The sequence below is a fragment of the Acanthisitta chloris genome, unplaced genomic scaffold (genome assembly GCF_000695815.1).
Source record: "Acanthisitta chloris isolate BGI_N310 unplaced genomic scaffold, ASM69581v1 scaffold9553, whole genome shotgun sequence".
Classification (NCBI taxonomy): Eukaryota; Metazoa; Chordata; class Aves; order Passeriformes; family Acanthisittidae; genus Acanthisitta; species Acanthisitta chloris.
In genome coordinates, this window is record NW_008664337.1 from 1 (window position 1) to 10,184 (window position 10,184).

Below are 10,184 nucleotides of genomic sequence, written 5' to 3' on the forward strand. Positions count from 1 at the left end.
ACTGTTGATGTAAAAACCCACCAGGGTCCTTCTCTTAATACACATTATAATCTAATGTACACGTCAGTGATTTCAGATCTCCAAAGTTAAGGGGATTTTAATTATTGGTAAACTTTGATGTGTTCCTGCTTGTTCCCCTTTGCTCTGGTCCTGGAGGGTGAAGATCCAGCTCACCCCACTCAACTCAAGTTTGGTCCTCCATAGAACATAGACCATGTGCTAAAATTCTGGTCCTCTCCTGATTGTGTTCGTGAATTTTTCAGCCTCAATGTATTTTTTAATACTGTACGAGTTTCAGATCCCACACTCAGGCATTGTTCAGCCCCTCATTGCCCACAAGAGGATTTTTGGCTGGTGACTGAAGGCAACTTGCAAACTTAAAACTTGGGGAGAGTTGTCTCAGGTAAAAGCGTTGGTAGAGACTCGAGAGTGACCTAACCTATGTTCTTCTTTATAAACAACTGCAGTTTGGCCAACAACAGTGTTTGTGCTTACACAGAGTGTGTCAAATCTCATTTTGTTGTGGAAAATGCAATCCTACAGGAAAGATTCAACACTAATGTCCTATATCAGTGGTAATGGCCTGGATCAGAGACAGTGTGGCCAGCAGGACCAGGGAAGTGATCCTCCCCCTGTGCTCAGCACTGGTGAGGCCACACCTCAAATGCTGTGTCCAGTTCTGGGCTGCTCACTGCAAGGAGGACAGTGAGGTCCTGGAGCATGTCCAGAGAAGGGAATGGAGCAGGGGAAGGGACTGGAATTCAAGTCCTGTGAGGAGAGGCTGAGGGAACTGGGGGTGTTTAGCCTGGAGAAGATGAGGCTCAGGGGTGACTCTCTACAATGGCCTGGTTGTAGCCAGATGGGGGTCAGGCTCTACTCCCAGATAAATAGTGACAGGACAAGAGGACAGAGCACCAAGCTGCACCAGAGGAGGTTTAGGTTAGATGTTAGGAATAATTTCTTCACAGAAAGGGTGTGTGCTGCCCATGGAGGTGGTGATGTCACCATTCCTGGAGGTGTTTAAGGAGAGACTGGACGTGGCACTTAGTGCCATGGTCTAGTTGACATGGTGGTGTTAGGTCATAGGTTGGACTCAATGATCTGAGGCCTTTTCCAGCCTGACTGAGTCTGTGATTCTGTAAAAATATCTGTACTCTGTTTTAGCATGAGTGGACAGCTCTGCTCACAGGAGCAGAGCATCCCACGCTACAAAATGAAATACACAGCACACGCAGACACAGAGGTTTGTCCTAAGGCAGTCCAAGTCCTCATCCATAGGCAGAGAACTGATTAACGTGGTGTTAGCTCTGAGTGCAGTGTGTCTCTGCCTTGCCTGGTGCCAGCATGTGACATCAGCCTTGTGACAATGACTGGAAGGAAGGCACATTTATTCTTGCCTAGTGGGGGGCTTTTCAATCTCACAGACAAAGGCAGAACGAGATCCAGCAACTGCAAGTTGGACAAATTCAACCTTGAAATGAGACACGGTTTGCTAGCTGCAAGGAGAATTAGAGTTTGAAACAGCTTGTGAGAGGGAATGGTGGAGTTGCCATAGCTTGGTGTACAGACAAGATTTGCTGTCTCTCTGAAAAGGTTTCTTTAATCCAGCATTTTGGAAGAGTTCTGTGATTTGTGTGTGCAGGAGGTCAGTTGAAAGGAGTATAGCAGTGCTGTCTGGTCTTGGTGGGTGAATTACTGGATGTGATTAAATGACCTTTTTGGTTTGGGTCAGTGAGTTTCTATAATAAAAGGATTGGCTGCAGCATGGAGAGGGCTGTGGGCTGAAGCAATATCTTAGAGGAAATAAAAATGAATGTCTGTCTTACTGTCTTTTTGACTGTTAATAATTGAAGTGCTGCTATTTAACAGCTGTGTGGTTAAAACTGCATGAATGTTAATATCAAAGTATTGTAGTGGCAGCAGAGGACTTAGATTCTAAGCAACTCCCTGATTTTTAAGGATCTTTCTCTTTACAGTGTTTGTCACCTCTCCATGTACTCTTCATTAGAGCCCATTTTGTATCGATCCTCCTCTAGAAGGTGGTGGGAGTGCAAAGTGCCTTCGACCACTGTGAAGTGCAGCAGAACACACTGCTGCAAGTGTTGCTATTTTTAGGTCCCAGGAGAAATCTGAAGTGATGATTATCATTATATTTCCATTTTCTTAGCTTTCAAAAACAACCTGTAAGGGCTGTGTTCAAATCACCTGCTTTAAAGATCTTGAACAGAGGCCCAGAGTGACAGCAATGCAAATTGCTCTGTGAAATTTGGATTTCTAGGATTCACCAAGTCTGAATATATACAAAAATGAGGGATTTTTAATGCAGCCTTAAAATGTCTGTATTTTCCCATCACATCAACTGTTTTCTTCCAAGGAGGTGCTCTCAAAATATTCCTGCAGCTTTAATGGTGGTAGGTAAGATTTTCAGAAGTCATTAAAAATAGCTGAACTTTGTCACCATCAAAGCCAATGGAAAAGCCTTCTCAGTGCTTCAATGGCAAAAGGTTTAGGCCAGTAGTGAGTGTTTTTTGAAGTCAAGTTCAGTTGCTTCTGATTTGGATTAGAGCTTTGCAGGAATAGAGTGATCACCTACATCACTGTAATTTGCAGCAGACCAGGGTACTGGGCAGTAAAATTTTGATACGTGAAGAAACCAGTTATGGACAGGACTCCAGGGCACCTGGTCACCTAGAACTCCCTTGGAGGGAAAAAGGGAATAATTATCTCTGTTCATGATAACATGGCAGTGTTCAAAGCCAGGTTGGATAAAGCCTTGAGCAACCTGGTCTGGTGGGAGGTGTCCCTGCCCAGGGCAGGGGATTGAGGCTAGATGATCTCTAAGGTCCATTCCAAGCCCTTAGCGTTCTATGAGCACTGTTTTCCATAGTTCCTTTGGTAACACAGATGACAGAGGTGCTTCCCAGTCTCAGCAGGTGCAGTGCTGCCCATCCACAGTCACTGCCATCACCCTCCATGCTGAGGGGCCCAGGACATTGCAACTGAATCCAAAGTTGGAGCCAAGGCCAAATTTTTTGTCTTTCAAAGAAGAATTAGAGGTTCGACATTAGGAGGAATTTCTTCATGTAAAGGGTGATTAGACCCTGGAATGTGCTGCCCAGGGAGGGAGTGGAGTCACCATCCCTGGAGGTGTTTTAGGAGAGACTGGATATGGCAATTAGTGCCATGGTCTGGTTGGCACAGTGGTGTTAGGTCATAGGTTGGACTCTGTGATCTCAGAGGTCTTTCCCAACCTGATTGAGCTTGTGATTCTGTGAAAAGGCAGTGGAAGGGTTTTTGTGCAGCACAGTAAGGAATAATTTCAAACCAAATGATAGACAAATCCTTTCCTTCCAGCTGTTTTGCAGTGAGAATGCCACAGCACTATGGAACTCAAGAGAAACTCACTTTGAATTTTCATTGTCCATTGACATAACAAACATAATAAATAATGCTGAATTACATCGTGAGCTTTACTAACTAAAGTTATTAATGAAGTTCTCTTTTGACACAAGGGTTCTCTTTAATTATTGTTTTTTGAGACTTGCTCTGGTTACTGACAGCCTCACCCTGCTCTGCTCATGGGATGAAATCTGTAGTTTTAAGAGCTGGAAGGAGGGCTGGATAGGTGAGAGAAGCTCTCTGTCATTGTATCAGTGGGTTTGTGTTTACAGTTCATTAGTCCATGTTTAAAAATATCATGCTGCCAATTTAACTCACAGCTGGGTTCATACACATTTGGAGCTTATCACTTGCTGAATAAAATCTCCTGCTTTAGCTTGCAGATTCACTCGTGCCCTTGGAGATTAAGCCTGGTATTTCCTTAGCAACAGTTTCTGCTGTGCTGCATACTAAAGACAACAAGCATGTGCTGCAGGTACAGTATAATGGGAAAGGGAGAAAAATATCCTTACACTGCCTTTTCTGGCATCTGGGACCCAAAGCTGTCCTCATGGGGCAACCCCTCCACCAGCTCCATCCCCACCGGAGCAGAGTCCTTGTCAGAGGCTTTGCCCTGGCATGTGTGAGTGAGGAATTACACTTAGAGGAGAGTGGGATGCAAATAAATCTCTCTGACCTCTTCCTTGGCCATGTGCCTGGCTGAGATAAAAGGGGAAGTGAGATTATTCCTGAAGAGAGGCTACAAATCATCCTGCTGTCTTCCATAACGAGGAACAGCATCAGTCAGCCCTTCGTGTACTTAGAACTGAGGGTCAGGGGAGAGAGATGACCTGAAGCCTTAGACTTGGGAAAGGACTGTCTGCCTTCAGGTGTCCTGTTCCCCAAGGGGTGGGTCATGCAGCCGTGGCCAACAGTGTGCACCCTCTTCATGCCACTTCCTTTAGGCTGGCACTGGAATTCCTGGCATTAGTGCTCTGCAGGAGGAGGTGATGTCTCGGGGATCTACTCAGCAGTGGATGCCCTGATCCCCTTTCTCCTTGGATTCAGGAGTGTGCAGGGACTCAGTTAAGAACCTCTCTCCCACTGGGCAGCAGAGCTGGGCTGGCCCAAGTGCACTTGGGAAGAGGACCCAGGATGGAAATGTCTTAAAATGCCTGAACCCTCATAAATGTCTGGAGATGAGCCAGCCCAGGGGTCAGTACTGGCTGAGCCTGGGACCTCTGGGAGTCACAGAAGTTATGTGTAGACAAGCCCCAAAGGCTCAGTCTGTGAATACAGAACCATGTGGATGATTCATGCCTAAATAACATGATCCATGCATGTAGGCCCAGCTACCAGGGAATGGTGGGTGAGCTTTGCAAAGTGACTCAAGTACTGCAGCAGCTCCCACCCTCCTGTCTGTACTTAAGCTCTTCCTAAAGACTCACTTTTCCAACACTAGTGTTCTCATAACATTCCCTGTTTTCTCATTGCCTGAGTAGTTCTATGCTCTGGATTTGTCTGTTTCTCATCCTGTTGCATCCTTTAGAACGTGATTTATTTTCCTGTGCACCTTCTCACCCATTAGCTCCCTCCAAAACCTCCCCAACCTCCTGCCAGCAAGAAGAGGAAGCGAGTGAGTGATGATGTGCCAGAGTGTAAATCTTTGAAGCCATTGCTGAGTGGCTCCATCCCTGTGGACCAGTTTGTGCAGACTCTGGAGAAGGTGAGAAGTCTTTGGTGGCAAGTGAGGTTCCAGCAGATTTCTGCTCATCTCTGATGTGCTGCTTTGGTAGCAGGGAGAGGGGAAATAGTTGTCATGTAGCTAGAAATGGGCTAATGAGTTAGCAAAGTGCTTCAGGGAATTTGTGTTCCTGCACTGAGTATGGAGGGAATAGTCCTCTATGGAGTCATGTCCTGATATAGGGACTTCATGTCAGTCATTTCCTCCTGGTTTCCCATGGAAGCAGAGCATTTGGTCACGCTGGGTGGGTGAATTTCCCCATGGATCCTCTGGATTCCTCAGCTGATTTCCAGTAAATTTGAGCAGTGGGTAGGAGGTCTCAGAAGCATTGAAGTTTCTACAAGTTTTGTGAAAATGAGGTCACCAAGTGAAGAAGAGATCCTGGAAATGTCTTAAGTTGGACTTGATGATCTCAGAGATCTTTTCCAACTTGACTGATTCTGTGATTCCATGAAATGTCTCCACTGATGGAGAAGCTTCATGAGGAGCTGCAGGATGGGGCAGTTGGTGGCTGAACTTGTAGGCAGCTGATTGCTGCTCCGTGGAGTCTCGTTCTTGCCTGTATGATGTCTTGGAGGACCTGAGAACAAAAAAGGGCAGGATTGTGGCCTTCCAGTACCTGATGGGAGAACACAAGAAAGATGGAGAGACACTATTTACAAGAGTCTGGAGATACAGGACAAGAGAGAATGGCTTGCCACTGCCAGAGGGCAGGGAGAGATGGGATATTGGGAAGGGATCCTTCTCTGTGAGGGGGGTGAGGCACTGGCACAGGTTGCCCAAAGCAGCTGTGGCTGCTCCATCCCTGGAAATGTTCCAGGCCAGGTTGGATGGGGTTTGGAGCAACCTGGTCTGGTGGGAGGTGTCCCTGCCCGTGGCAGGGGGTGGGATGAGATGAGCCTCCCTGTTCTGTCCTTTCTCCAGCTGGATAATGAGGGCCATATTTAGCTTAGCCTGTGCATGTTTCCTCTGCATGTCCCAGAGATCCAGGATATCTGCAATGGCACTCTGTGTTTTATAGCCATTCTCACCTCTTCTCACCCTGTGCCTTTCATCTCTCCCTGTTTTTCTGAGCTGTGGTAACACCTTTCTCCTTTCCTCCCTCCCAACACTACATCCAGCATGGATTCAATGACGTGAAGGTGGAGGACACAGCCAAGGGCCACATTGTCCTTCTCCAGGAGGCAGAAACCCTTATCCAGATTGAGGAGGACTCCACACACATCATCTGTGACAACGATGAACCTCTGAGGGTGAAACTGCGTGACTTGGTCCTCAAGTTTCTGCAGAAGTTTTAGGCCATGGACATCACTCTGCTCGTCAAGGAGAGACCCAGAGCACCAGAACTAGGAGCTCTCCAGGGAGAGAGAGAGTTCTGAGAGACCAGGAACCACCTTCCCCTTCAGAGAAGCAAGGAAGTATTTTTAATATCTATCTATTTTTTAAATTTTATTTTTAAACCTGTTTGGGAATACTTTGGAGGAGATTCCTGTTGTGTTAAATTGGGAGTTGGAATCTTCTGGGAGATACAAACTGCAGAGTAAGTAATATTCACAGCATCAGGGTAAAACCCTGTGCAAGCACAGACTCTCCTCTGTGTGACCCTCAGCAGTGTCTGCCCCAGTCCTTCACCTGGCAGGACTCTGTAGGAATACTGAGACAATGGCCTTAGATATTAAGAGATTTATTTTTCTCCCACTGCTTCTTCCCACTCACCAGATCCATTTCCTGCCTCTCCTCCACCTGTGATGTGCACATGGATTTCACTGGCACGAGGAGGATGAGAAAAGCTGGTGAGGCAAAGATGATAAAAATAAAAGTAGCACAAGGGGTTCTGGTGGACATGTAAATAGCTCTGAAGTGGGAAGAGGCTGGGCATTCCCTGCACAAGCAGAGGGATTTTGGAAAAGCTTTATCCTTTACGAATTCAAGGTGTTCATTTTAACTCCCCTGTTACAGCCAGATTTGTTCACTGAGCTCTTCACTGAGCCACACAAGTCCTGGTTCCTCCTGGGCCCCTCCACCAGCAGTGGAGAAAATATCTCAGGAAGATACTTAGGGAAGTTCATAAAGTAGTTAAATTCCTAGTGTTCATAAAAAACCTTTGAGATTTAAGTGCCTCTTGTTTCTACCTTCCAAGCCCCTGTCCTTTCAGCCCCCACATCCTGAATCCTGGCTGAAATACTGACTCATTTATACAAAGCCATCTGTACTGCAGACCTGGGGAGGCTTTTCACTCCCCAAGTCATATACTTGGGGCCTAAACTTAGTTCATAGTTTTGCTTTTACGAGCAACTGATTTCAGAGATTTACTGCTGTTTGGTTTTTATTGGATTGTTTTGTATTTATTTGGTGTTAAAAATAAAGAGCATAGTGAGGCTGCCAAGAAGGAAGCACATCCTGTGGTTTATAAAAGCATCTGCATGCCCAGTCCACGTTTGTAAAACACAACTGCTCCTTCACTTTATAGCTTTGGGGAGATTGAGGCTGTGGAAGAACAGCTCTGGAATAAAATCTATTTGCCATTGCAGCTTCCACAGCCCTTGAAGGATTTCTGTTGGATTGGAAGTACAGATCCCACATCCATACCTTTCCTTTGTGCTTCGTGGGGCTGTGAGAAATAGCATCATTAGTGTGATAAAAAACTGGTTGCAGTTGCATTAATCCTCATAAGAGTTTACATTTGCAGTAGCTCAGCTTCTTTATCATCCCTTAAAATAGAATAACAGAATTGGGCATACTTCACCTTGTAATTGAATCTCCAAAGAGATTATTCCTAACCCATAGAGACCATGGGATCTAAAGGCTCTTTGCCTCAGCTACAGCTACCTGGAGAAGCCAAACCACACACAGAGACATCACAACTCATTTTTATTACTATTATGATGTTGGCAGCAAAATCTGTGTGGAGTGAGAGCTTACACATCAGGGGGTGTGCAGGAGGGCAGGACCCTCCACTGGGAAGGGCCTGCAGGAGAGCCCTGGAAAAGCTTTGAACCCAAGGTAGGATAGAGTGTTGCACCTCACATCTTTTTTTGCTCTTGAAGGAAATCCCTTCAGGCATTCCCAGGGCAGAGCTGGGCTCTGGGAGATGATCACAAGGCTGGGTGACCCTTCATCTGGGTTTTTTTTATTTTTAACTACATTCCATTACTCGGTGGCTTAAGCCAAAGGGTGGCATTAATTTCCTGGCTCAGAATTGCTCCTTTCCCTCTGGCTGCTCTGAGTATTTACTATTTTGAGCCTCTTAAGTGACCACGTGCTGCTGTTGGCCCCACACACACCTTCCTGGGGGGTTGCAGGTGTTTCACAGGGGTGTTACCTGCCTGTTCTGCTTTCCCAATCCCTTATTTACCTCTGGACCATGGGCAAAATCCTGCTTTGCCCAGGGCTTTCAACCAGACCACGGCTAATGCCCTTAACAACATCCCTCAGCTTCTGGGCAGCCCTGGAGTGGGCAGACAGTGAGACCAGATGGTCCTTGTAGGTTCCTTCCAATTGAAATTCTTCTCTCCTTCTTCTTCCCTTTTTCTTCTCTTTTTCTCTTCTTCTCTTTTTCTTCTTTCTTCTCTTCTCTTCTTCTTTGCTTCTTCTTCTCTTTTCCTTTTCTTCTTCTTTTCTTCTTCTCTTCCCTTTTCCTTCCATTTTCCCACCCATGAAAAGGCAGCAGACCTTTCCTTTTCAGCCTGCCAACAACTTCAGAAAAACTTCTTGAAACACAAGGGATAAAATCCCATTTTTCTGCCTAAAGCTCTCCCCAGTCCATGGCAGGCAGAGCTGGAGGTGTAAATCCTGCACAGCCCACATATGGCTTAGCACAGGCCCAGCAATGCCCTCTGGAAAATGGTGTGGATATCAGGATTTGTAGTGCCCCCACAGCCCCAGCAGTTCCCTTTTTCTGCCAGTCCCATTCCCAAACACCACGTGTTGGAATTTAAACCTTTGTTTTTATAACAGGGAAGTGATGCCAGGGACACAGGCTGCTCCAGCTCATGAGTGGAAAACACCTAATTCCCCTGGGAATGATGGACCCAGTGGGACCTCAGCTCTGTGCTGCTGCCAGTGTCCAGCCCCCAGGAGTATTGTTCTGCATTTCCAGCTGGGGAAGAAAGCCCCAAGCCCAGTAATTTGCCTCTTCCTACCCATCTCAGGGTGGCTGGGGGAGAGGGTGAGTGTCCACACCCGTGGCAGCAGCTCCTTTTCCTGGGCTCTGGCGGGAGCTGGTGGCTTCCATGGCCATTGACAGGGAGAACAGGAACACAGGAGTGATTTCAGTGGCAGTGCTTTAGTGCTTTTTGTCAAGGAATCTCTCGTCCTAAAGGGACAATCGAGGGCACTTTGTAGTGCAGAGGAGTTGAATGTAAAGCACTTCACCCTGTCCTCCCTCCTGGGAGGAGGGAATGAATTATTAATGGCTTTATGGCTTCCTCCTCTCCCCAGTGGCTGTTTTCCCATCCCAAGGTACAAACCCTCATACAGGGAAATAGAGAGGAAACCAAACAGGAGCTGTAGCTCCTCTCACCAAGACACATTAGTTACAGCTGTAAAAATTATTTAACAGGAGATTTTTATCTGCTGCCTCAGGGCTGGAAAAGCCTCAGGAGCAAATTTGCTACAGCTGAGCCAGAGCCCAAGATGCTGCCGGTGGAGTTGGATCCCAAACCAGTATCCCACTGCTGTGTCCAGGTCAGGGCCCTGCAGTGAGACTCTCTCCTGCCAGCAGTGTTTTGGGGAGAGACCTCAGGCATTTGGGAGGCAGGTCCTGGATGGACCACCCACCTCCTCCCTTCCAACCTCTAAATAATTTGGCTTTTCTCTGAAACCTCTGCTGGAAATAAAACTGCTAGGTATGTGCCTTACCCAAGGCAGTAGGGAAAAGAAAGGGCAGATTTCCCTGCGGGACAGCAGCAGGGCAGGGGACACAGAGGTGACCACGGAGGAAGTGGCTGCTGGGTGTGATGTTCCCTGAAGCTGTACAGGGCTCCAAGCCCTGGGGGCTGCACCAGGGGCTCTCTTGGCCCAGCCATGAGCTCACTGAGGGACACGATGGGGTTTAGCCATC

General features: G+C 47.0%; 1 protein-coding gene across 1 annotated transcript; it reads left to right on the forward strand.

Annotated features, from left to right (window-relative positions):
* Positions 1-3,775: 3,775 nt before the first annotated feature.
* Positions 3,776-6,485, forward strand: LOC103799018 (integrator complex subunit 9-like; the record flags this gene model as incomplete). The annotated part of the gene is made up of 3 exons (XM_009071309.1): positions 3,776-3,874; positions 4,967-5,104; positions 6,244-6,485. Coding segments are annotated over 3 exons (414 nt in total), but the record flags the coding sequence as incomplete, so codon positions are not given.
* Positions 6,486-10,184: the final 3,699 nt, after the last annotated feature.